This window comes from Mchenga conophoros, linkage group LG19, assembly GCF_057382185.1.
Source record: "Mchenga conophoros isolate Kocher_MC1m ecotype Shallow Benthic linkage group LG19, M_conophoros_male_GT1.1, whole genome shotgun sequence".
Lineage (NCBI taxonomy): Eukaryota > Metazoa > Chordata > Actinopteri > Cichliformes > Cichlidae > Mchenga > Mchenga conophoros.
In genome coordinates, this window is record NC_140544.1 from 12,276,239 (window position 1) to 12,303,871 (window position 27,633).

Consider the following 27,633-nt stretch of genomic DNA (forward strand, 5'->3'; position numbering starts at 1 on the left):
TGTCGTCTTTTGTGTTGAACACTTTTACTGATGTTTTTCAGAATACAAATTTATATATACACACACAACAGATGATCTCTGACATGTCTTGCCTCTCAAGTTCCTGTGAGATCTAAGCCTTACACTAAGTCTGATTCAATCTGCCAAAACGTTATCAATATCACAACCCGGGAGCCCCAGAAATCAGACAGATGTCATCGTGGCTGTAAAGGACAGAAACTAGAACCTAAAATATAAAAATATGCTTACGATGTGCCACAAAAGCTAATTGTGAATGTTATGTTCAAGCGTCTCACTGACTTTGGCAGGCAAGACCAGTGACACAACATTACAGAAAAGGATCTAGGGTACCAGCATGCTGTTCAACTACATATTCAAAGGCACAGGACAAAAGTGGGACTGAAATACCTAAAATAAAGTAGCCAAAATATCATGATTTAAATAAATTAAATCCATCAGATATATAAAAGCAGACATTTGCGAAGCCATTTTTACAATGTTGGTCACAAGAGGGGGGGAAAGCAAGTATAAGAGCATAAAAAAACGAAACCGTATACAAAAACAACACTTCAGTCCATTAACAGCAAAGTTGAAAAGGTTTTCTAGAAAAACACAGAACCCGTCTCCATTCTCATGGAGAGAGGTCTCATTGTAAAGTCAAAGTCCTTTATTTGCTTCCACTGCAGCAGTCTTATCCAAACAAAATCTCCGTTCTGATCTGTTGTATTGGCGTCACTGGGTGCTGAGGACCTCAAGGTGTCTTGGATTCCTCTTTTGGCCTAAAGAACCCAGAGTAACAGCGAGTAAGGACATTATTAGCATTCCCACTTAACCACCTCCTGGACAGCAGGGTCAATGTGTGTGTGTGCACTGTTTTCTCACTTTGATGTGTCCATTTTCTCCTCCTCTGGCACCTTCTCCTCTTCTTTGACTTCTGTTAAAAACAAAAATAGCATCAGCCACCCCGAGAGCCATAAAAATCATATTTAAGTGCTCTTGATATTACAGAACTACATGAGATAGGTGAGATGAGAATGAAAAGCATAGATACCTTTTGTTTCTCCCTCACCTTTCTTCTCCTTTTCTTCTCCCTCTTTCTCTCCTTCGGATTTAGTTCGCTTGGCCTTCTTGAAGCTGGCAGCATTTCTGCGGCCTCCTTCACCTTCATCCTCCGAATCAGAGAACTCCTCCTCACAGGCTATCCTCTTGTCACGAGAACGAACTGAGGGGTTAAATTTGAACATGTTACACTCTCCCGTCTGGCAGTTTGAACTGAACTGGGGTCTGTGTGAAGGTTCTTACTGGATACGCGCTTGTTGGGATCCTCCTCCTCCTCATCCCCGCTGTCCTCCTGCACTGCATCTTCTGGAATGGCCTGCATCTGGACACCAGGGGCATGAGGGAGCATCCGCAAGTTCTCAAACAGGCGCTGCCTAGAGGGGAGAAAGAGGATTTTTCAGTCAAAACATTTTCCACAACCTATGTGAGCTGCTCTTTTCCAGCAAGGCTGCTATAAAAACTAAAGAGCTGTTGAGGAAGAGCTTTGTGTATGCCTTTCTTCAATTCTAGCCAGGATACCAGATTTGTGTTCATTTAACAGGCCCAGGTTTCACTCTGTGTGAAACCTGGGCCTGAGTGTAAGCAAACAGACCAAATTGCTGATTTAGGTTCTGTTTTAGGCTACAATGTGTCATTTTGGAACATGTTTTGCTGGCAGGGTGCCACGGGATATTTTTGTTCTATAAAATGTGTCGTGGCTCAAAAAAGGTTAAAAAATACTAATTTAATCTATTTTCATGAGCTTACTTGATCTTCTCCAGGTAGTCGTTGGTGTTCTGATTGGTCATGTTGGAGGGGCTGATGTGCAGCTTGAAGTCTGGCCCAAAGTACTCAAAGTAGTCGTTGTATGGAAGCTCTGTGAAGCAAGTTTTATTAAAAGTATGTTAATGCTTTAAGGAGGCTGCTGGCCTCCTTTAGTGCTATGAAACCAAAGTTTGCTGCTAGTTCGTGGGACCAGCACAGAAGAATGTTACCCAACGTCTGTGTCTTAATTACAGCAAAGACATTTAAACACACCATTTGGGATGGAGGTATCTAGGGCCACGGCAGTCTCATACGTCCAGCAGCGTGCCACATTACGGATAGTATAGCCTCCTCCACCCAGCATAAGCAGTGGCAGGTTGAAGCTCTTCATATACTCCACACACTTAGCATGACCTAAAGCAAACAACATGGAAACAATCATTAAGCCTTCTTTAGAGTCTCAGTCCAATTTAGATCAAGAGAAGAGGATTTTTGTTTTAGTTAGCCAACCTTTGATGGTGAGGTTAAAGCAACCAAGCCTGTCTCCAGACAGCGAATCGGCTCCACACTGGAGAACCACCGCGCTGGGTTGGTACATCTCCATCACTTTAGCCATGATCTACACAAACAGCACAAACACTATCACGAATGTTTCGTTACAAAAATGTCAAAGTGCAAAAGTTAACAATAGTTTTTTTTACTCACAGGCTTAAATATGGCTTCATAGGACTCATCGTCAATCCCATCCCTCAGCGGGTAATTCACAGCGTAATATTTGCCCTTTCCAGCTCCGATGTCCTACAGATAACAAAGCAAATATCAACTGGCTGCATTACCACACTGACATTTTGAAATGTATTCATCAAAGACCTACCCTGAGGTCACCGGTGCCAGGGAAGTACTCTCCATACTTGTGGAAGGACACGGTCATGACACGGTCTGTAGTGTAGAAAGCCTCTTCCACACCATCTCCGTGATGGATGTCAATATCTATGTACAGAACTCTCTGGTGGTATCTGAAAATAAAAGGAAAAGTTCTTGGAATCCACATAATGTCAGAAATATCGTCATTTACTTTTGAGGCTATATCACATGTGTGCTTTGGGTCAGTGGCTTCCTTCATCTTGCAACAACACAGTTTCTTCAAAGAACAGTTTGTTATCAGCTGTGAGGTACCAAAGAAACCACAAACCACGATGCTTCTTCCAGTATGTTTTACACCCGGAATGAGGTTTTGGTATGCAGTGTTGCCTTTTCTTTTTCTGCCCTCCCAAATGTGGTCTTTTGAATCGAATTTGGATTTTGGTGGGCCTTGACTTGACTTCTACAGTGTTTTTGTCATCATTCATGCCTTTATTTACACCTCCTGGTATGACTTTTGATGGATTTATACTGAGTATAGTGAGTCTGATTTTGCCTTTTCCAATTTGTGCATACTTATAATTCTTCATCTAAGGCTGTGTGAAAGTTGTTTGTATCGTGCAACCCATCTGTCTTGCACTGATCACTGATAAGAGTGTGGGACCTCCTCAACTTTTGTTTTCAATCTACTCATCTAAAACTGTATCTTTTGGAGAAGTAATTTGCAGAGACTTTTACTTCCCTTTTCCCTGCTGTAGCATTTTTGACTTACTTCAGTAACTCCAGGATAGCCAACACGATGTCATTGACATAACAAAACCCAGAGGCCTCTGACTTCTTGGCGTGATGAAGGCCTCCAGCCCAGTTGATAGCAATGTCTGTCTGCTGTTTGTTCAACTTCACAGCACCGGCTGGAGGACCGCGAGGATGTGAGAATTGAGAATCAGATTAGGTTGAATTTAGCAGATTACTGACATTATTACTGAAAGATGCTGCATGCCTCTCTGATGAGAGTTCAAATAAAGAAAACTCACCAACGGAGCCCCCGCCTGACAGCTGGCAGAACTCAAATAATCCATCAAACACTGGACAGTCCTCCCCCACATTAACTGTAAAGAAAAGCACAAAATTAGTCAACGTACACAATCAGTTTAATTGACTTTAGCTAAACAGCAAGTCTCTTACATCTCTGCATTTGTTTGCTGTATTCTGACATGTTATCGGGCCGGATTGAACGCAGGAACTTGATGTAATCGTCACTGTGATACTTGGTCATCTCCTCTCCACTCGCTTTGTGTGGACGCTGCAACAAAAAGGGCAAATTACTTACAGCTACTAAAACCAAACTTACACATCCAGACTGTAACTTTCACATACATATATTTCCATCTTTCTGTAGAGGCCATAGTTCAGTAACAGGTTGTGTGTCATGCGGATTCGGTGGGGCTTCATGGGATGCCCCTGTCCATAATAATAGTTTCCAACATCACCTGAAATGAGAACAAATAAAAACACACTGGATTACTATTTTACTCTACAGGCACGACCTCAGTTAGGAGAAGCAGAGCTGAAGTACAGAGGTTTGCACGTATGAAACATCCATGCAGCGGAAAAGGTTGTGAAGGTATCCAGCTGTAACTTCACGCAGGTCTGTTAAGGACCTCAAGCCAAGACACGCAGATCAAAGAGTCTCTGTTAAAGTCCAAAGTCGTGGCGTACACGGAGGATTTAGTGCACTGTGGGTCAATATCGATGAAAAGTGTTTTTTTTTTTAACCAGAACCACCGACATCTGAAGGAAGTAAGACGACCTAACCAAGTGTTAGCCTACTATTAACCAACTGTATTAACAATGAAGTACCCATTGTTAGCCTGCTAGCTAGTAACATTAACTAGTCCAGTTAAAGTAACAAGGTCCGGAAGAAAACGCTTTTAAGCAACATCTGAAAAGAAACCCTAGTATTTAGACAGTCTGAGCAAATATTATTGGAACATTAAGGCTCTGCTCGGACACAGCGGGACTGTGAGCGGCTCAGATGCTGCAAAGCCGCCTGCGACTCGAGCTAGCTACGTTAGCAACAGTGCCAGGTTAGCAGGAGGTTAAAAAAAAAAGAAACGGTAACCTTTGTTAGTGCAGAGAGGCGGGTTTGATTCATCAACACGCCAGCGGTTTAGAGTGCAGCCACCCCAGTACTCACCATCATAGTAGTAGCAAACTTTTTTCTTTGTTCCTTGAGAAGTAAGCGCCATTTTTAGTCCGTTTTTAGCTGAATTTCACCGCCGCCGCACACACACCGCAGGAGACAACGGCGACAAGAGGCGGAGAGTTTGTGCCACGGCCAATCAATGGAGTGTGATGCTACAGTCTCGCCACAGGGGGCGACAGAGGGAGAGGCTGACAGAATCCACAACATGAACATGAACTACAGCGCGGATGAAATTATTTCTGTAGTTTACCTCATTAAAGACAGCAATATCATAATTGTTTTTAGTTAGAAGAGATTTTGCTTCATCCAAATCTCAACATTAACATAGAAGCAGAAGTATAATAAAGATAAAGATCCCTTTAGGGGTCGCCAAAGTGGATCATCTGCCTCCATCTCAGCCGATCTGTCAGCATCCTGTCAGCCTCACCTCTCCAACTTTGTCTCTATTTGTCTCTGTCCTTCTGATGTAGGCATTCCTTATCTTTTCTATCAATGAAAATCTTCAGCTTGACCACCTGACTTTTTTGTTACTATCATTATCTCCATTTTCCATCTTTTTCTATCATAGAAAAAGATGGACTATGGACTATGATTCATAGCCCTCAGAGCCTGCTGTCTGATCGTGTGGGTCAACTGTTCCATCACCATTGCTTCTCTCCATCATACCAGCAGCTCTCCTCCGTTACCTGTCAGTCTTTAAATTTAACGTACATACTCTCACCTCTGCCCTGCCTTTCATTCTCTCTCTGCTGCCTAACACACCTTCTCTTTTCTTTTTCATTTGTCTTCAGCCGACCTTTGCACAGTTTCCACCTTCACCCTGTTGCCCAACAGCACCAAAGGAAGTCATTGTTAAACTGGGATCTGACTGAAAAGGTATGAAGATCTAATTTTTGGTTTGGCAAAAAATTTACTGTGTTCTTCCTGATACAACTCTCTCGATTTATCCAGGACTGGAACCAGCACTACAGGTATGCTGGCTTTTGTCTGGTCAAAAAGCAAAGCAATTAGTATATTTAACTATAAGTAAAGTCAAAGCTAAAACTCAGATTGATTTTGTTTTATTTAACTTACAAAAATAAATTGTTTAGGGAAAAAAAATTACAGTACTTGGGGAAAGCCTCCCTATATTATTATTATTATTATTATGAAAAACTGAGCTAGAACTGATGCTTTAATTAGTATAAACTAAACTAAAAGCAGTAAACCTACTCAAGCAAACCCACTCGGGAAAAGAAAACTAAATGGAAAACAAAAATTAAAAAGAAATAATAAATATATAGAAAAAACAAAAAATGACTGTGTTGTAAACAGCATTTTAATGATGCAGCTGCTTTCTCCATATTTAATCAGAGGCAAATTTCTCAAATATAAACGTCTGTGTTATGTAAATAAAATCCTACAATAAGCAAGTAGCGCTGCCCCTAAAATAAATACAGCATTGTAAAAATATTATTTGCCTTTAAAACGAAATGCAGTACAAGTTTAAAGAACCCAAGATCAATGGAAGATTCAGAAGTTACCCCAAAACTTACAGTACTCGAGCAATAGCAATAGTTTGACGGCTCTCATGATTTTAGGGTAACGCACTGCAACATCAGCAATGATAAACTAAAATAATGCACATGTCATCTGGTAACAAACAACATTCATGAACAGCTTCTCTTTTTTTTACTGAAATTAAAACACTTTCAAAAACATTTATTAAACAGCAGAGGTAAAACACAGCTGAAGCAGTGAACAGTATTTACACGTTAACAACAAGCACCAGGAGAGCAGCTGGTTATCCAGCTACATCAGTCAGTCCCCAGTTAATTCAAGCAGCTTGGCGATCACGCTCCCCTCTGCTGCTGGCTCTGATCCAGCTGGTTCATATTCATAGTTCCATAGGTAATAGTATCATATCTAAGTGGTCATGTCAGAATATATTTGATGCAGAAACTTGGAAAATGTCTGTTTATCCCTATCAGTAGAAAGGCATGCATTCTTCTAAAGAAAAAAATCAAAATCCAGCATCCACTGTCACAGGCTGTGCCTTAGTTTGAATCTGTTTATTGTATGTGTCTATTCCTAGCTATTCCTGGTATTGCCTCTCTGTGGATGTGAAGAAATCCTCCAGAACATTCCTCAGGTACTCGAACGTAGGTCTCTCCTCCGGATTCTCCTTCCAGCAGTGACACATGATGCTATAAAGAGCATCGGAGCAGTTGTCAGGCTGTGGCATTCTGTAGCTCCGCTCCAGGTTCTGGATTACCTCTGGGTTGGACATACCTGATAAAAAATAAATAAACAAATAAGAAATCAAATGTTTTTACAATTATTATTATTACTAGAATGAGTAATACGAGTGTGATCATTTACCAGGGTAAGGAATGCGTCCATATGTCACTATTTCTGTAAGGAGGATCCCAAATGACCACACATCAGATTTTATGGAGAAGGTGCCATAATTAATAGCTTCAGGGGCCGTCCATTTGATGGGGAACTTTGCACCTAGAAACAATGGAGAAGATTAAACAAGAATCTATGAAATGCTTTGAAATAGAGCCGAAGAGATGATATAGGTAAAGCTGTTGCTACCCTCTCTCGCTGTGTATTCGTTGTCCTCTATGAGTCGTGCGAGTCCAAAGTCGGCAACCTTGCAGATGAGCTCATGAGAGACGAGAATATTGGCAGCTCGCAGATCTCGATGAATGTAATTTTTCTGCTCAATAAATGCCATGCCGTCAGCCACCTGCAGGGGACAGCACAAGACAAAAGAAGCATGAGTGTGTGTGTGTGTGTGTGTGTTCAAGCACAAAATAAATGGCTGTGTACGGCCTGTGTGTATTTTAGCACTGTGCAATGTTTGTGTGTTAGACACATGAACCAGACAGATTCCCAAAGTAGGGAGTTGACTACTTCCTCGGGTCAGTTCTCTCTACCCTTTCACCTCTGTGCTCCACCCAGGTGCACAACACCAGCTCTACTTCCCAAAACAAAATGCTGCAGTCCTTGCTTTGCCTTCCCACAGACTGAGAGTTTATTACAGTGGCAGTCTGTGACTCATTCAGGTACAACACAGCTCATTTTGAAAGACGTGAACCTACAAGGGACTCTGATAGTGCACTCCGATGAATAAGGAAATTGATGCTAAGGATTTCCACAGAATTCACCACTCCACAAACACAAATTATCTGATACATTTATGGCGATCTGTTCATTTCTCTAGTTTTATCTAGTTTTTCTGAAGCTGCGGTGCATATTTCAGGCGTGAGAATGTGTCACATAGGCGGGGAGAAACCTGAGATGTACGTATGTTTGCGTCTTTCACAAAGTGGCAGTGTGACCTCCACCTCTACCTCTTTATACCTCTTTACACCTTTGTTCCATTCATTTGATTGTGGCATGAAAGAAATAATGGAAAGCATTTAAAAAGTTCTTAAAACCACACTTAGATTTGTGGTTGCCACTCTCAAAATATTATGAGTAAAATCTCTAATTCCTCTAACTGCATGCATGTACTTTGATTTAAACATAAGGTAGGGTTGTGACCACAGCAATAAATCACATTTGTCTCTATGGTCCACTGCATGGTGGTTACAGTTACCACAAAATCTATCAGTGCATAACTGGCTTGAAAACGTTGATTCTGTAAAAATGCGTTCACTGCTGTGCACAAACTCCAGCCCTCTGCAGCGAGCTCTGAGGCATTCGAGAATTTGCCTCTTGCACATCGAGAATCTCGTCAGGTTAGACTTTGAAGCTTCAGCCTGCCTTCCTGTGGTTTTGTTTTCCATTCCCAAACCTACACATTTAACTTCTTTGACAGGTTATATTTCACAAAGTAGGAGTGGGTACAAATAGTAATGTATGCTTAAAATTTTGCAGCTGAAGCCAGTGTGAAGTCAGCAGTTGGCTGGTTTAGCTTTGCTTTGCATTAAGACTGGAAAGATAAGGAAGCAGTGGGTCTGACTTGAAAGAAGTTTCAACTACACTTTTTCGTTTTCGACCTAAGCTTATTATAATACTTTCACTGCCACATGTATTCGGTGGCAAAGGCCATACTTTTAAAATTTTAGATACGTTGGCATCTTTGTGCAAATGTGTGATTAAAAAAAACACAAGATAAAATGTTCAGGCAATAGCCCCCTTGTTCGGTGGTAATAAGCCTCTGTGGTATATGTGCCACAGTGTCTAGACCAGCCTGCATTCATCAACATGGTTTCACATCTGCACGCACACACACACACACGGTTCTGATATTATCACCAGATTAAACTAAGCCTCAACAGTGGGTACTTTACTGCGTGGAAGTGCTGTGCTAGAATAATAGGAAGTGAAAAACGAAATCTTGTAAATAACTTGAAGAGAGGATGGAGATAAGTGGGCAGATATATTCACTGTAACAATAAATGTCTTGCCTGAGATGACATCTCTATCAGGACGTTCATGGGCAAATTGCTCCCCTCTGTTGTTTTCAGGTAATCCACCAGGCTACCTGTAAGAAAAATATACAACTTAAGTTTTCATTCATTCAAAAAGAATAACAGGTTGCATAATGGCGCGTCCACATTACTGACTGTTATGCAACAAAGATTAGGCAACAATGAATGCTAAAATGAATTGGAAAAAACCATGCACTGTCCACAAGACTAATTATATTTCCCTTTATCCACAACAAAAGCCCTCGCGATTCTCCGCAGCCATAAATACAGCGAGCTGGACCAGAATAGCACCTCAAATCAGTGAACATTTTACTTGGAGGAAGCAGAGACCATCAGATATGTTTCTGATAGCTGACTTTGTGTTGACTTTGATTAGCAGAGAACAATACCTCTGTGCACCACCCAACCAAGTCAGACCAAAGGAAATAGTTTCAGAGGAATGACTGTGCCAGGAAAGAAGAGGCAGTTACTCCTCTGCTTAAGTCCGGAGGACAGTTTTTGAAGTATGAGAACCAGGGTAAAGCTCTTTGTCAAGGTCACAAAGGGAAGCTAGGATGGCACGCCTGTTATTTTCCATCTTTGTTGTCTCTGATAATAAAAAAAAGGGAGAAGCGGAAAAGATGGGAACTCCAGAGCCGTCCTTTCTTTTCACAACAGAAGCGACAATTGTGTCCCGTTAACATGTGGATCCCAGACAAAGACACGGCCTCACATAGAACCAGTGCTGGTGGTTTGCAAGCTACTCACAGACGACTATACAAAGGCACGCCATTCATTTCAGCTGTAGGCCCGTTGTTGTGTTTGTGACAGCATCTCTCTGTGCATTTTGCGATTGTTCCTCTCAGTGAAAGATTTGTGGGCAGTAAACCTTTATTGAGAGTACTGAAACTGCTAACATGATTTGTGATTCACTGCAATTCCTCATATGTTATGTAAGAGGAGAGGGGAAAAGAGGAAGACACAGTGGCGAGATGCTGAACAAACTGTTATTCAAAGCGCTGCGGCATGTTTGTTTACGGCCGCAGCGGTGCAGTGTGCCGACATTTGTGTAAATGTGTCCCTGGAAAAGAGCCAGGCACCATCAGGGGTCTGTGTGAACAATAACACAGTGATTCATCCTCTCCTAATTTAACACCCTTCGTCTCAGACGGGCCGGAGAGACTTCCCCTCGATGCGTAAACACCAGTAACCTGTCTGGAAGGGGCCCAGCAAAGAAGTGAAAGTTCATGTTTGCTTTGAAACATTTTAGCAGCCAGCAGTGAAGGCCACGAGGAGAAGCCGAAAATGGCCTATCAGAGCTTGGCCGCTTCATCAAAGCAGCAAGTTTTGAAGGAAAGGGCCCGTGAGTTACTGTGGCTGCCTCATTCAGATTTCCTCACACGACTCGATTCATGTAAAAATTACAGAGCTTCATCTCTTATCAAAGATCAAAGTCAAACAAACAGAAGGGCAGCTGTGGATGTACCATCAAAACCTATTCTACTGATTCAACAGGCTCACTGAGGTGGAGCAGGTGTATGACGACATTATGACTCAGGGAAAAGAAGAAACGCATTGGGCTGCCCGCTCTTTTGTTCGAGCATGTGCTTTCACCCAAAGTCTGATAGGAGATCAACATGTTTAATCCTGAGCGTCTATAACAGCGCGAGAACTTACAACAGAAATTCTTTTGTCTTTGCTGCAGGCTGCAGGCACAGAGCTCACCCTGACACGGCAGGAGATGTCAGACAGGCTTAGACATATTTTAGATTACTTAATTGAATGGAAAGGAGCTGGTGTGATTACAAACGCATATCTCTTTAATTTACCTTCAAATAGGAACTGCTCAGAAACACTGATTTATTTTCCTTTAATGCTTCAGCTGACATGTGGAATTCCCTCTTGAGTGTTGGGCGCTACTAGCTCATTAGTAAAATTCTCCAGGTTGTGACACATGTTGTGTTTCTGCCTACCATTTTCCATGTACTCGGTGACAATATAGATCGGCTCCTGGGTAACCACAGCGAAGAGGCGGACGAGGCGAGGATGCTGCAGGTTCTTCATCATGTTGGCTTCTGCCAAGAAAGCTTCCACTGACATAGTGCCCATTTTCAGATTCTTGATTGCCACTTTCCTGTCGTTGTTGTAGACACCTGAAAACATATGGGCATATAGATATCACAGGGTGAACTCATGCTGGTGTTTACCACTTAGCACTTTTTACTTTAGTATGTCAGAGCTGAAAAAATTGAGCTAACAAGCAAGTGTCAAAAAATGGCAAGTGTTTGAATGGCCACTAGTGGCTGGTTTAACCTTCCCATAGTTAACAACCTTCCCATAGTCTGGTGCAAAAACAGGTTTCTAACTGTTTCACTGTTTAAATCGTGGCAAGAGGACATGCAAACGCATGACTGTGGGTTGAAGTTTGAAAAAGACAAAAGAAGTGTTATATAAATACACATCCATTTAGCCTTTTGGAGTTACACATTACAAGGGTGTGTCTGCCTTGAGTGTCTTAATATTTAATCTGTTACCCACCACCAGTCCAGTATTTGTGCAGTGCACCAGCACAGACTATGACTGTAACTTGCTGAGCGGTTTGTCAGTGAGATGGCTAAAATGAAGTGGGTGACTCCACGTTTGCCGTTGATTAAATAACATTGAATGCTAAATCATTACTTTTGTGTGCGGTCATGACTAACCAAGTCAAGTCAAATGTTAGAGTGCTGCTTGAAACAAGTCACCCAGTACTTTATATAGTGTAAGGTAAAGACCCTAGAATAATACAGAGAAAACCCAAGAATCCGATGACCTCCTATGAGCAAGTACTTGGTGGCTCGAAGGAAAAGCTCAGCTTTAACAGGAAGAAGCCTCTGACAGAACCTCAGGGCAGCCATCTGCCGTGTCTGGGGTTGAGGGTGAGGGGAGGAGCATTTAAAGCTGAATGGTGAAATGCGGTGTATAAAAATGTTTGCAGGCTCCGTGCTTCTGAAAATGAAATCATTGTGGGTGTAACAACAGAAGATTTATTATCGCACAGCACGAATCCCAGCTATGGAGACATTTGGTAAAGCTGTCTTTTAATAAGATGTTTTATCTTTATTTTATTGTCTTTTTTTTCCTTCCCTGTAATGAAGGCCGATTGATATCATATCGTGCCAAATATGTCAAACAAAGCAAAGTCAGCAGGACTCCACTCTACTCATTTTTAGAAAATGTAACAACTTTTATCCACAATCAAATGTTAGATTATAACCCTGAACTGATTGCCAAACAAAGCTATGCCTCTACTCCAACTAAGAATGTCCTGTTCTGTCCACACGAGTAATTAAGCCCGTCTAGTTGCCGGCTGGTGATTTGATGACTCTAAACACAGCTCTTTTGTCACCAGTGGAGCGATTCAACGTGGGCCAGGCGAGCAACAGTTTTTGAATGGCTTTCATGCAAACAGGTTCTCATTCCAGCTCTGGAACACTGACACCCTCCTCATGCCAACTAAAGCCACAACCGAGCAGTTTCACTTTCAGTTACACAAAGCGCTGAACAATTCACACCAAACATGAAGTGCAGCGACACTGTGAGCAAATTATTTTTACTATTCAAAGCATCTCTCTGCCCCTTTTATCTACTATGGAAATCTCGTTAGAAGACGTAGTTGTGTATTTTCATGTGCATGCGAATAAACATTTCAAAGCCAGGGACAGTCGCACCCACAATTCAAGAATGTCACTGAACCAATGTTTGGATGAGGATGAAGAAACAAACAGAGCTCTGGCTACATGGGAGCAAACATTGTAAGTATAAAGTGGCAGTGAGTGGAGAAGTTCCATTGTTGGTAATGTTTAGCTCTTAAAGAGAGGTTTGTTTGGGATGTTAAATTGTGCTGGCAAATGAGGATGGGGAATAGAGGGAAAGTTACCCCTGCAATTCAGTAATAATGGGGTTGTGGTACAGATTAGTTCAACTGATACCCATGTGATCCAAACACTTTGTGTCTTGTTTACCTTAATCCTTCACAGGAAAGCCAGATTTATGCTGCTTGAGCGATGTTGTGTAACACGGTTAATACCTCCCATCACTCTTCAGTTAACCAGCTCAAACAAGCCTACAATTAAGACTGCATGGAGGAAACGCTTCTGCATACACTGCAGAAAAACCCTGGCGAAAACTTTCTGGCAGCCACGCAGTCAAGGCCACAGCCAGATTGAGCAACTGGGCTTTGTACACACGATCTTTTTCTGCAAAATTCTGCAAACCTTTAAAAGTCATGCAAATGGAAATGCACTTACCCATCCAGACTTCTCCAAACTGCCCAGCTCCGAGCCTGCGTTCCAGTTTCAGAGACTCACGAGGAATCTCCCACTCGTCCTGCCACCAGGGCTTCTGCGGTGCCCTAGACTGACATGGTTTCACCAGCTTTGTGCACAGCCCGTCTGCATCACCTGAATGACAAAGAAAAGAAACGTATAAAATTATTAGAATGAAGACTCCACAGTAACCAGCAATATCGATAATCCCCTCAAGAGGCTGTACGCACGTGAGTGATGATGGACGAGCTCCTTCAGCGAGTTGAAGGATATCTTCGCTGTGATGTAGAAGCCACCATTGTCCATGTTGCGGATCCTGTAGTGCTTCACTCCTTCACCTGTGTTATGGTCCAGATCTCTCACTGATAACGAGTATGATCCTGGAACAGGAAGTTAGAACCATGATGATTTACTCTAAAATGTCCTAACTAAGCTTTTCACTGTCAGACACTTAAGGCTTTCCAAAATACATAATCCACTACAACGCATGAAATTAGTAGCTAATGTATTGGAAATGTCAATATTAATACATCAGTACATTAGTACTATTAAAAAATTTTAATTTTCTCATAATATAGACAAAGTTTAATGCTAAAATGGCCTTTGAAGCAGAAATAATGTTGTGGGCTGATTCGCTCTGCGTAGATTTGCAACATCGTGACAGCTTTAATGCTTAAAGTTGCTAATCTGATCATTTTTACCAACCAGGAGCATTGAAAATCCTTTCCACCTGACAAACCTGAGATACATGCACTATCTACTCCCATGTAACATAATAATGTTTGCTTTGTTTCCCATAATGCTTTAAACAGGAAGCATATTGGTGTCATGGAGTTGTTATAGCTTGAACACACGTGGTAACCTCTGGGGCTTGAAAATTAAGAAAAGGCTTTGATGAGGCAGTATTAGGGTCTCAGCTGTTGTGAGTGACAGGTTGATAATACGTGTAGCTTCTAGCTGTCTTCCAGGTGTCACCTCACCCGCTTCCTGTCACCGAAATGGACTTTTTGAGCATGTTTGCTGCCATGTTAACAGACTGTCCAGCAAACTCTTCCAGTTTTTTGGTGAGTGACTTACTAACAGCGAGTAGCTGTGTGTGCATCTGGATGCATCTTGGCAATTAAGCTAGCTAATATAGCACTCACTGACCATATCAAAGATGGCCAACGTGATGGGGTGATAGTGGTGTTTGCAAACAGACTACAGTTTTCTCAGTGAGAAACAGCCCCAGCCCTGGTCTCTGTTAACAGTTTCCTGGTGGTTTTATGGGTTTAGTCGCTGGTTTTTGGTGAGATTTTCGATTTGTTGAGTAAAACGTTACCGTAAGTCCATTTTGTAAAGTTTTATCATTCTAAGTGTCAGAGAGCGGGTTTATCGAGAGGATGCTCACTGGCTAACGACTTGTGGTTTTCATATTAGCACTCAACCATCTGGTCCAAGTATTATCACTCATTGCTCCACAATAGTGAAGGCCATAATGCCAAACTTCAAGCTGAAAAACATAGTTGTGCAATCATCTATCTTTTATACACAGCTTATGTTTTATTCAGCTGAAGGTAAGAGTTTGAATCCTGTTACATTTCTGAAAATTTACCGCTTCAAAAGTAAGAGGAAAAAAAAGGATTTACAAGCAACCAAATGATGCAACCATCACTCGATTAAGCTGGCAATGAAGAAAGCATGACAATGATTCTCAGACAGGTTTTGGTTTACGTGGCTGGGGTCCTCTTGTAAAGCTTAATGCACATATGGGAACACCCCTCAGTAACCAGCCTACATTGTAGAGACGCTGGTGTGGTCGTCTTTTTGTTGGAAAACGATTTGGGTGGGTTTTTTAATCTGTTTTTATTGTTTTATGTGTTATGAGGTTTATCTTGTTTTTATGGACTATGAGTCTGGGATAAATAAAGATTGATTGATTGTAATAATTTATATTTTATAGTCATTTTACTACAATGCATAGAAACATCACTTTTCTCACAAAATGTGAGTCACCGTGTGTTCCAGTGTGTTATGAGTCAGAGTTAAATATCTGTGGTAATCACACTGTACTGCGTTGTTCTGTGAGGCTGTACGTGGGCACAGTCGAATACTTTAACAATTATAAGGTTCATTCGACGATGTTAAAAAAGCACAGTGTAGACCGCCGTACAGAACTGTGTGCCAGTGGCTAAAATAATGAATCGTGGCACACTTCAGGGGGGTGAGCATTTAGCAGTCGTGGCTTCATTTCCAGTGAAATTAATGCAGCATGTAAGTCATATTTTTATTTTAAGCAAGGAGCAGGAAAACAAAACTGAAACAAAACAGATGAGACAAATTGGGAAACAGGTAGTGGGATTACGGGAAATGCACGTAATAACAAAACTGACTGCTACTGAGGAAACCAGTCATATTGTTCATGAGCTCACTTGTTCCATTTAGGTTATTAAAGGTTTAAAATGTGACATATAGCATTTAAGTGCATCTCAATGTGAAGTAAAACAGACTGCTGAGAAGCCGCCTGTTGATCTGCGCAGTCGGTTTTCTGTAGAGCATTTTACCTTTGGCGGTCTCACTCTCTCGAATCAGGAAGGAACCCTGCGTATTCCCAGGAGCGAGGAGCAGCCTCATGGCTTCGTTTCTCGAAATGTTCCTGAAGAACCACCTGCAGCGCAAACACACCATATGCTTCACACTTTGAGCTAACCACTTCCCTTCCCTCAGGGACAGATAATGCATTGCATGACATGAGATGGTGTTGAGGTTGAATGACATGGCTTTGAAAGGCGTGTCAGCGTGCTTCCTGTGTGACGTACGGTTCGGTCTCCACGGTGGACAATGCGACAAAGTTGTAGGGGATGTAGCCCTGCTGGCCTGTGGTGAGAGACTCTGCCAGATACCATTCTGGATCATCCCTGCATGTCAGAAGAGGCAGCAACAATACTCTGAGTTAGTTATCATAGCCGTGATGTGTGTCACACAGCTTCAGAAAACAGGTTCAGTTCAACCCCAAAAAGGCCTCAATAGTCTTTACATGAATAAAATGAAGCGCATCGCTGGGAGGGAGAAAAATGTGTTGCTCTGTGTAAAAGAAGAAGACGCTGAAGGGAAAGAAGGATGCTCAGCACAGACTTAATTGTAAACGGCCCTAAAAATTAAAGATTTAAGATCTTGAGCTACATAAATTAATCTTGTTATGTCGTTGGAGTTCTGCCTAAAATCATTAACAATTGTCACACGTTTTAATACAATATTAGCTAGCAGTCGTTCCAGGAAGTTATGTTTTCTATGTCACAAACATATTTTTTTACTAAAAAACTGGTAAATCTTGCTACATTAAGTGTGCATGCAGAACACTAGCTTTTTATATTTTGATATATTAACTTTAACTTTCAAGCAAAAGATTATTTTCTTTTCTGCGTACATACACATATTCGAATGAGTTTCTATTGCACATTTTTATATTTACCCACATATATATAGCACAGTATGTCATATGGCTTTATTTCCTTTGCTGTTATATGTATGTTTTTCTCTTGTTAAAGTTTGTGTTTCCTCTTTCAAACCCGCAAAATCACACGTCTGAATTTTTTGGGGGCATTTTTTTACATTTATTCAATTTTCAACAGCACACATTGACAGGAAGTGTTGGGTGAGATCATGTAGTCATAACATCTCCCATCTGAAAATACATTCTAAAACATATGGCGTGTATTTACAGTGGGTGCTCGGCAGTCCAGCAGACCCACAGCTGTGTGCAAGTATGATTAAAAGCTGAATTTAAGTCATTTGCAAATAAGTTAATCCCAATATTTAACTGAAAACGTACAAAGACAATATAGCAAAAAATGTGCTCAATTTAAATTTGGCGTCAACAATACATTAAAAGAAAATGTGGGGACAGAGCAGTTAGAGACTGGAAAAACTGTGTAATACGCAAAAAAAGCAGTTGGTGGAACATGAAGCTAGAAATGTTAATTAGAAACACGATCGTTTTTATAACGAGCGTCGCGCAGATGTTTTCTAATTTAAGTCTTTATCTGAGTCTTTCGTATTTAACCCTAGGGCGAGGCTGAGCACTTGAAATATCGATACCCATGATCTAAAAACACCACAGCCATCTTTTGGTGTAGTAAACAATGCGTACTGCCATGCAGGTGACAGACATTCTTGCTTATTTTAGCAAAACACTGCTACTCTGTATTATTATTACAGCAGCTTGGCTTCACTTGTGGTCCAGATGTGTCAGCCATCCCAAAAACAAGATTACCCCAGCTGTTCCAATCAACAAACAAAAAAGAGATTTCACTTTCAAAACTGCAACGATTGATTTTCTCGTTTTCCTAACATACACAGGGTCACGATACACAGTGGAAAGTGTGTCAGTCCCAACTTTTTCAAACATATTTCTGGTATTAAAGTCAAAATGAGTGTATATATAATTAAAAACAAAACAATGCAGTTTCTCAGTTTGGGTTGTCTTTGTACAATCATCAGTTAAATGTCCTGGTGTTAAGGTTTTATAGCTTATGCTCCACTATTTATGGGGTGAGTGGATAATGGACCAGATTAGTTCTTGGTTTCGTTGCAAGACATTGCTGTGTGTTTAAAAGCAGATTACTTGTTGAGGATCTTGAGTTTGTCTCCTTTGTCGAAGCCGAGGTCGCCGTCATGAGTGGGCTCATAGCTGTAAATGGCCACCACAACGTTGACTGCAAGACAAAATTTGTAGTTTTAGATACAATTTTACTTACAATTAACATGAAAAGCTTATGTCAAGCTTATTTCAACCTATTCCATTTTACATATCTGACAAAGACATGTGGGGCCCTTTCACGGCGGCACATTGTAATGCATTACATTACACAGAAAAAGCAAACGATCCCCTGTGAGCGTGAGCTGGCGATGGCGAATAATCCCCTCTCGTCAGAGTGTACGAGAACAGCAAGTAGACATTTACAGGTGAATAATTAAAGATTTATTTATAGGGCAAGATAATGGCATTATAAATTGTTGTCTTTTCATTATTTATAGAACTAACTCCAACTTAGAGGCTAAAAATATAATAGATAAACTAGCGGAAGCTGTTTCCTGCATGGGGAAGTGAATCATCATAAAAAATGTGTCACTACATGATTTACTGTAACTACTTGCTGCAACTGATCCTGGATCACATTCATTATTACACAAAGGACCCAGGAAACAAAGTGTGGCTGTGGTACTTGAGTACACAATAAGCCCAAAGTTACTTGAATAATTTCATGCATACTTGGTCATATTTGTGTAAACAGCAAGAGGAACCACCGCGGAAACCAGAGAATGGAAAGCAAATGGAAAACTTTGTGTTCATAAACAATGAAATGGAAATATTTATAATGTGATGGGATGAGGGAAAAGTCCAGATGTACTGACACTGACACAATAAAAAAAACTATATTACATAATTATGTATACAGTTATTTTCAAATTGTACTCATGCAGTGCATCTATTAGCCCGCAGGAAAATGTCTGAAGTGCTAAACTGAGGCTGTCGTGTGTAACTAAGCGAAATAATTAAAAATGGATTTAACTCCATCAGGATAAGTTTATAGACAAAATTTACTTTTTCTAAAACTTATTACCTGGTAAAGGTGATGTAGGAGGTGTCATCTGCGATGGATATGGAATCAGCTGCTCTGTGTACTGGGAAGAAATAAACAAGATTAGATTTCCATTTTATACTTTGTAAGATTTATGCGGTCAAACAAGACACCATCGCACGTCACATTCACTGTAAGACCGTGAAGTTCTACGGTTTCATACGTGGATCGTGACGGTAAATCGTAAGACATGTGGTTTTCTCCTTTATTTCTGTCATTTCCAGTCTAATGGGAAATCTAATTCTCAGAGAGGAAACAAACAACATTGGACGGATAGTTACGCCCGCATTTAGTTACACAACCAAAAGGAAACTTTCCTCACAGTTATGTAAGTTATACAGAAATATATGACAATAATCAACAACAATCCACACAACACAAAATACACTGTGGGTTTACAGCTTATGTGTTTGTCCCCCAAGTGGTCATTCTCACACACACCACAAACCAGAAGCTTTTCATGTATGGACGCTCATTCATGTGCACCAACACACTCACACTAATGTGCACATACTACACACAAGATGAACACTTACTGGGTTGCATGATTGTGGCGGTATGGGACAGTTGCAGTGTTCGCAGATTTCATCCAAGTTCTCGATCCACTCACTGTCTGAATAGTCCGAACTGCAGTTGCAGCCCATCTTTTCTGCACGGCGGAAACTTGTGGTTATTTTCAAAAAAATCTGATGCTCATAAAATGGGAACAACAAATTAGCAGTGGAAGAAATGGCATCTTAGATTCACCAACGAATGATTCCACGTCGCTTTACAACCACATATTATAATCACTATTTAAAATTATGTAAGTCGAATTCTCTTGGAAAATCTAAAGAAAAACAGTTTGAGTAAATCTTTTTTGGCTAAATTTGAAATTGTGTGCTCTTAAAAAGCTTTTGCTTCCGAAAACTGCTTCAGTCGGATGTGACTGAGGGCCTCGCCTCAAAATGGAGCCTCAGAGGGAAATCGGGCTCAGAAATAAGAGTCTGAGACCTGAAGGGACTTTTTTTAAATGCTACCCTGCGTCAATTAAACAAAATCACATCCAGAACTGACACAGTTTTGCTATAATGTTCAGCAATGTTCAGTCACATCGGGGCGTTTCCTGCTCTCATTCTGGAGAAAGTAAAGCAGGCCCTGCAGAAGTGTACCAGTGTTAATCTGGTATAATCCAGCATCTGCACGTGCTCTGTATATTGTGTTTTAGACTGGTACTCTGTATGAACCGGCTTTCTCAGGCTCGCTTGGCTCCCACCAGACCATTCATGGAAGAAGGTCAGTGGGCCAATCGCAGCAGCCGTCTGTCCCAAAGGCTCAAAGCCGTGAGAAAAATCTGGAGAGTAACAGCCCACTACTGCCCTGAGACCCCAAGAAAGGAATCACAGAGGGATCATAAAGATGTTTTTATTTTATCATCAGCACTCCTACACTTACTGACACACACTCGGGGAGTAATACAAGTCAGCATTTTCCACTGAGGGGTTACCCTCTGCTTTTTATCATCGACATCTGAAGGCTTTTCCAAAATCATACTGATGGTTGTTGTTATTGTTTCCAATGTAACCAAGGCTACTTCAGATATTAAGTGTACCAGAAATGATGTGATGAACCAAGATTTTAAGACTTTTGACTTCAGTCACTCATTGTCAGTTCAGAAGCTTGAAGAAACAAACCATAAAAAAATCATATTTTTGTAAAAAAAGAATAGATTTTAATAGAGTGGAATAGATATTCGATTGATTTAAGTTTTTATGTAAATTGCTGGTACACCATTTTAACAGCATACTGTTAAATTTATTTACCGTTTTAACAGTTGTCATTGTCGACATTGTTTTCATATACAGACAAACTTGTATAGGAAGTGTCAACTTTGTATCAAAATACTTTAATACCCAAACTTTTTTTTTTTGAAAATGTTATTTAAAGACAGATTAATAAAGTAGATTTACAGAAGCGTTGGTATTTCATTACAAGAAAACGGTTTGTTCTTTTGTGGTCACATCTTCCTTGTAATGCAGATTTATATCAACAGAGGAGATAACCAGTAGCTGAATGCGCTTTGGTACTGTTGTGAAGCAGGCTGAACATTATTCATTTATTTATGGATTTATTTTGCGTTGCTGCTATTTGTTATTTTTTTAAGTTCAGTAAACTTCATAGAAAAGACCAAATTTGAAAACAAGCCCCAGATTTATGTAGAATATTTGCTTTAAGACAAGAAAGATGTTTAAATCCTTTCCTGTTACACCTTTATCACAGTTTCACTTTACTTCTTTGACCTAATCTTAAAGTAAGAAGAATCACACGTGTGAAACTCACCTCTTTGGATATGAAACGTCTCCTCAAGCGTCCAATAATGTCCAATAATGTCAGATTTCAGGTGCCGCCATTGGGAAATCTTATTTAAATCTTCTTTTTTTTAAAAAGAGCTGTTTAAGTGCAGCAAGCAAGTTTTTCAGCACTTGAGCCTAGGTGTGAAGATGTCATCATCCGCTTCTCTTATTATAACACTATCACAGGAGCACTTGTGCGGCGCCTGCATGCACACATGCGCACTATGGAGGGGAGCAACCCAGAGAGTTTCCTGTCGTTGAAAGGTTGAGGGTTGCTCTGCAGGCTTTTAACAGGTGCTTACTGTGCAGCTGTGTGAGAGCAAGGGGGAACGTTATGGGCTCTACGGTAAAGGGGTCAGGACAGCACCTTTCCCAAACACGGAACAAGACATGAATTTTCCAAAACAGTTTAGAGACGGGGGGCTTTTGTAGGCCGCGCTTTTGTGTCGCTCGCTGTTTGCATTTAACGTGCGACTTGCTGACCTTTAAAGTAAAGAACATCTTCAGTGTGCAGCTGAGGTGTTGGTCCAGAGCGGTTCAAAAGATATTTGAATATCTTGCAGCACTCGGGACAGTTGCATTAAGTCAACAAGACTACAAAGTTTTCTTTTTTAGTCAAACATGTGGTTTGAGGATATTTTTGTCTGTGGCCAAAAAAGGCTTTAAAATTAACCTTTGGTCTTGGTTTACTCAGCTTACTATTAAAAAATGTGAAAATATGAAGAGAAAAGCCTCGTCACAAGCTCCACGTCTCCTTTAAAGAACATTTTGTAACATAGAATCATAATTTTAGCTCTAGCAGGCTGTCTCATGGTCACATTTCTACTCGAGAGAAGGCATAAAGTAAAAACCTCTCTGCCTGTTAACACCCTCTAAGCCTGTGCTGTCGCATTTTCGACATTTCATACAACTCTAGCCGTGGACCGCATCTCTTCTCTTGTGGTGAACGGCTGCTGCTACATAGCGTGCACTAGCAGGAAGTCAGTCCAAACATTACAGGAAGTGCACAGAAATATGTGCTTAGAAGACTGCCACAGCATAGATTAAGTCTCACTCATGATGAAACCACCTGAGTTCACTCTTTTTTCCGTTAAAGTGCAGAGTATAAATCTAGGAGGATGTGTGAAACGTGCTTCATTTTTTTTATTTTTTTTACTTTGAGAGTGATGTAAATAGGTAGGTGCATGTGACAGAAGATAAAGTCTAATCATCCAAGAACTCTTCTTTGATACGTGCTGGGAGAAAAAGTGTCCCGCCATGTTTGGAGATCAGCTTTGTCCAGGCCTTCTGGAGCTTTAAGGGTATTCCTTTCTTCCTCTCGACCACAGTTGTCACTACTTCCAAATGTGGTTGGAAATCACATTCTGTTACGCAATCAAACTGCGATGCTATCAGTGTGCAGAAAGTTTTCCAGACCTCCTACCTCCTGCTACATGATGCAGGTGCTGGCCTCTTTCGTGAATGTAAATGAGGGCTCTTTTTTTTTGCCTCTAGTGCTTACTCATGTGCATCATGTAGGCTTACTTGGCTTTATGATAAACAGATGGATTACTATTCTTTATTTACACTGTAATATCTTCTGCTGGTTTGATGGCAAGCAGAAAGATACGGGCGAAAAAGGGTCACGGGAAAGTATCTACAGGGCAAAGAATGAGCAGCCTGAGAAACACAAGTCTGCAGCCCTTTATTCTGAAAGCATTCACTCAAGAATACGGCCTCAAGCCGTAGTACTTAATCCTCTGTGTCTTCCATATGATACTCATTTCCATGTGTCTAACTATTGAGGTCCCGCGACCCACATGAGATCACACAACTCCTGAAGTATGCCACTTGTGATCATTTCAACAGTCTTAGTTGCGCTCTCATTTAACACGGCGTCCGCGCTCTGCCAAGGCATATTTGGTGTCGAGCTTGACTATGTCTGCTTCTGCACATCCCTCCAGGGCCCCTTTCATACGTCTGAGTGTTATAGCAGGTCATGGCTGTCTCTTGGGAAGGAAAGAAGATACCGTTGTGCCTGGGTGGCTTTAGGACCGAGGGTGGATGATGGAGATGGATGTGCTGGAACATGTGGGGATGTTTTCCCTCACTTACACCGACAGAAATCATACAATCATCAGCATTTCATATCTCTGTTCATCCATACACATGTCTGCTCCTCCCATCTCAGAACAAGCCTAACTCTAATTCTAACTTCAACCAAAACTACTTACAAAAAGGCTGTTTAAAAAAAGAAAGAAAAGAGATATCTAACCAAAACTTTCAAGCTTTTACAAAATATCATGACTCTAAACGCTTGAAACCTCAACCTGTTTCTGAAAAAGATGGCTGGGAATGTTTTCATTTCACTCTATTCGCTGTGTGGTTTCCTGAGACACTTACGTTGCTCAGATGAGAGGTTTTTTTGAGAAAGCTGTGACCCATTCTGAACAGGCAGGTGTAACACTGTCTCCCATCATATAGTAATTATAACTGATTCAAATATGATAAATAAAACCTCTTTAATATGTCTTTTATGTGAAAGAAAAAGATTTAGGAATTTACACTTTAAGGCGTTTTTTATATATATTCATTCAGTTAAGTCATTACATTCATATTACAACTTGATTTAACAATCTGCATAGAATAATACATTTAATAGATGTTTTACACTTTTAAACATCTGAATGAATTTAACCAAAGTTAAATTCATTCATTCTTTAAAAAACTAAACTAAAGACAAAATCATTTAAAACATAAAATATACTTGGTCACTGGCCAGCCACATATAGTCTAAAATCAGTGCTCTGCAGCATCCTGACGTGCTAATGAAAAACAAAGAACATCGGACACGAGCTCCTGGTTTGTGTCACTGCAGCTGCTAGGTTGCAGAGATATTTTTGGTTTGTGAAGAAGAGGTGTAAAAAATGCTGGAGTGTGACCTGCCTGTGGCTGCTGTAAGTGTCTGCATTAAAGGACTTTGTTTACTTCAACGTGTTGCTGAACATTTCTGTATCGGCCCAGACCAGACAGGAGCAGCTGCCTTCATGCATCAGTTTCAGTAAAGCTGTGTTTCCCAAACTTTTTGGCTCGTGACCTTTTAAAAGGGTCGTTAATGGCTTTGCCTAAATCTTACTTGACATTCAAAGTGCCGAAAAATATATTTGATGGGAATACATCTGACTCTTTTCAGAGGTCATGACCCAGTTACTTAAAAAATAAATGAATAAAAATCTGCAGACGTGAACATCATCTATCTAATCATGATGCTTGTAAAAGCATGATGGCAAATAAGAAGTAAAGAGGCTTTAACCTTGCTTAACTGCAGTCCTCACATGGCAGATCACGGTAGATTAAAAATAAAACTTGAGTCATGATTTCAGAGAAGAGACGTTGCTGCTGAGGTATTTAAATGTATTTTAGGGGAACGCTATTAGATTCCATTTTATTGAAGAGAAGCCAGGCAAAGTGAGAAACTCACAGCCAGAGAGATGAGTAGCATGAGTAGCACTGCAGGCCACAGGGGAAATATGTGATATTTTTTTTTCATTCAAGCTTGAAAACAGCTTCAATATGTTTTGTCTTTATTTCATTTTCTAAATTGTAACATCTCACTTTTGTTCCAAGACCTATTTAGGCTGGCAGCATAATTTCTGAGGTGATGTAAGGTAGTGTGACCTGAACACGTGGGAGGGCTACTTTCATTTCTGTATAACCTTAAAGTTGACCTAACATTTCCTCATTTTCTGTCAAATGAATAAGATCAGAAATGATTTAGAAATCTGTAAAAAAAAAAAAAAAAAAAAAGAAGAAGATTTTCTGTTGTTTTTTTTATCAGGCAAATTGTTGCTTCTGTTCAGGAATGCAAGTAAATGACTGTAATTCTCAGATAACATTAATTATATTTTTCATTTTATTTTCATTGCAAATATGAATTTGATTAAAGCGCCTGCACGTGCTGACAGATTTCAGAAAATTAAAAGTTCATTTGGTAATTTTCGAAGGCATGCTCTAATGCATGTGTTAATCACTGTATATATAAGTTATATCTGTTCTAGGCACATGACAATGGAGAACAGTCATATTAAACATGAATTAAGTTCCCAATAATGAGGTCAGTGTATGCAAAGTAATCCCCGTGAGCCAAAAGCTCAGGCACAGACTGCTCCAAACACAGTTTCCGACAGTTTTTTCTAATGACCTCAATGAGAGGGGATAACCTTAACAAAATCGCCTCACCTCTTCTCAAGAGGGGCAGCCAATCACAATAAAGGTGGCTTCGGGGAGCTCGTTTCTAACAGTGGGTGGAGTGAACTCAGTAGAAGGTAAATAAGGCATATTTGAAATGTGAATTTCTACTGCACTCCTGCAGAGTCCAAGAATATGAACAGATTTATAAATGAGTTATTGTCCCGCTTAAACTTCTTTGTTCAATATGAATTTGCATCACCAAATCACCTTGGTTTCTGATATTAAAAATATACTCAGTTCACTGAGTATACTTCAGTCTAGCTCTTAGTCTTCATTAATTCTCTCAGTCAACAGCAGAGCTGCCCAGACCTCATCCAGCAGGAAGCTGCGTGATGATAAAGGTGTATGCCCCTGCAGGTCTGTATGCACAGGCTTCCTCATGCATGTCATACCAAGGCACACATCAAAGTCATCAACGTTTTCATTTTCATTCACAGCTGCTAGTGGCTCATCTTTACTTTTGCCCCACTGCGCCATCAACGGAAATAACCCTTTATAACAATAATGCCTACACAAACACAGAGGAGGTGACGGAGCGTCCTCGGTGGCATGAGTGAGGCCTGCGGTCTTTAACACAGTGAGAAACGCCTGGAGTTGATATTCATCTTGGTGAGGCCCAGATGCTTTAGAGGGGTGGACAGAGCAAAGGCAGCCTTCATGGGGATATCACACAGCAGGTCCGACTCCTCTCCGCACTCCTCCAGCTCGTACGTTGCGTCGTCCAGCATCTCCTTGTGACGGTGGCACACTTGCTCCACTTTGAGCCGATGGATCTCCACCCGCAGACGGATCAGCTGACGGGCCAGTCGGTTGTCCTGAACTTGCATTTCCCTCTGAGGGTAGAGGAGGGATGGAGGGAGCGCGTTTGAGAAGAAAGTGAGTTTCAGTGTTCAGTTTAGCAGAACATATGTGGAAGTTTGGATTTGGATGGTGCCTATCTCCTCATCAAAGGGTAAAAATCATGTGGACTACATGGGTTGCAGCTTATGAGAAAACAGGCACCATATTGTTTCGCAATCTGTGTGTTTAGACTTCTTTCCCTTAAGTTAAGACAAGCAGTCATGCAAGCAAGATCACTGACACCTAAAGAGATGCCTATCTGTTTTAAAGGTGAAGTAGGAGATAGATAGCTATCTGTATTTCTCAAGAATGGATAAGGACTCTGTATTATTTATTTATTTACTTATTCATTAATTAGTTTTAATGATTGGAGATTATCAAGAAGTGCAAATTATTTCTCAGGGCGTGACGCATCTTTAGATAAAAATCAAATCAAATTTCTGGAGGAACTCACCAGCTCTTTTCTAAGATGCTCCAGGGCATCGTCCATAGTGTCAAAGCCACAGATGCTGCCCACAACCAGTTCTGACCTCCTCAAAATTGCCGGCACGGAAACGACTTGTTGTCCTCCTGATTCGGGACCGTCCGCGGAATTTCTTTCCTTCCACGCTCGGCTCTGTACGCGCTCCTGCCACTCGAGGTAGGACGGTCTGCGGGTCTGTAACTTCAGCTTCTCCGTGAGCGCTTTCACGCTGTCCAGATCCTCCGTGTCGCCCTCGGAGGACGAGCCGTCTCCAAGCTCCTTAAAATCCATCGGTGCAGCAGATTGCTGATACACGCTGAGCATTCAGGGAGCAGGCTCGCTTTCTGCGCTGGCAGCTTGGCGATTAGAGCGCAACAGGTCCATGCCTCCTCTCCTTTATAGGGAGAAATAGCGCAGTGACCGCCCATCCCGCACAGGACAGGGAGGCTGGAGAGTTTGCAAGCTTTTGTCAGGCGAGGGAAAAAGATATCCTGAAACCAAAGTCTGAGATTTTATTACTGTGCATTCACAAGTTAAATGACTTAAAACTATTTAAAATAGTT

At 41.0% G+C, this 27,633-nt stretch overlaps 3 protein-coding genes and 1 long non-coding RNA gene across 6 annotated transcripts; 1 reads left to right on the plus strand and 3 right to left on the minus strand.

Moving 5' to 3' along the window:
- Positions 1-7: 7 nt before the first annotated feature.
- On the minus strand, positions 8-5,016 carry LOC146551834 (putative histone deacetylase 1-B). 2 transcript variants are annotated; one of them, XM_085258141.1, is made up of 14 exons: positions 4,862-5,016; positions 4,042-4,154; positions 3,850-3,967; positions 3,699-3,773; positions 3,437-3,575; positions 2,678-2,819; positions 2,509-2,601; positions 2,314-2,422; positions 2,077-2,217; positions 1,807-1,915; positions 1,303-1,433; positions 1,070-1,222; positions 883-934; positions 8-779 (listed from the first exon to the last, which is right to left on the minus strand). In XM_085258141.1, exons 1-14 carry the CDS (start codon positions 4,911-4,913, stop codon positions 752-754), a joined length of 1,455 nt encoding a protein of 484 aa, XP_085114267.1. In that variant the 5' UTR covers positions 4,914-5,016; the 3' UTR covers positions 8-751. The 2 variants fall into 2 exon arrangements, with proteins under 2 accessions (XP_085114267.1, XP_085114266.1); XM_085258140.1 differs by having other exon boundaries at positions 1,052-1,222.
- Positions 4,276-7,104, plus strand: LOC146551835 (uncharacterized). Its single transcript, XR_014890051.1, has 3 exons — positions 4,276-4,464; positions 5,662-5,746; positions 6,945-7,104. It is a non-coding gene; the product is annotated as an uncharacterized LOC146551835 (long non-coding RNA).
- On the minus strand, positions 6,171-21,691 carry lck (LCK proto-oncogene, Src family tyrosine kinase). The gene is made up of 13 exons (XM_085258139.1): positions 21,524-21,691; positions 19,741-19,853; positions 19,187-19,247; positions 18,187-18,277; positions 16,382-16,480; positions 16,127-16,230; positions 13,814-13,963; positions 13,566-13,718; positions 11,250-11,429; positions 9,274-9,350; positions 7,451-7,604; positions 7,232-7,363; positions 6,171-7,141 (listed from the first exon to the last, which is right to left on the minus strand). The coding sequence occupies exons 2-13, from the start codon at positions 19,846-19,848 to the stop codon at positions 6,945-6,947; spliced, it is 1,506 nt and encodes a 501-aa protein (XP_085114265.1). The 5' UTR covers positions 19,849-19,853; positions 21,524-21,691; the 3' UTR covers positions 6,171-6,944.
- A 3,613-nt stretch (positions 21,692-25,304) lies between these two features.
- Positions 25,305-27,498, minus strand: fam167b (family with sequence similarity 167 member B). Of its 2 annotated transcripts, XM_085257876.1 has the most exons (3): positions 27,412-27,498; positions 27,062-27,376; positions 25,305-26,600 (listed from the first exon to the last, which is right to left on the minus strand). In XM_085257876.1, exons 1-3 carry the CDS (start codon positions 27,496-27,498, stop codon positions 26,337-26,339), a joined length of 666 nt encoding a protein of 221 aa, XP_085114002.1. In that variant the 3' UTR covers positions 25,305-26,336. The 2 variants fall into 2 exon arrangements, with proteins under 2 accessions (XP_085114002.1, XP_085114001.1); XM_085257875.1 differs by having other exon boundaries at positions 27,062-27,451.
- Positions 27,499-27,633: the final 135 nt, after the last annotated feature.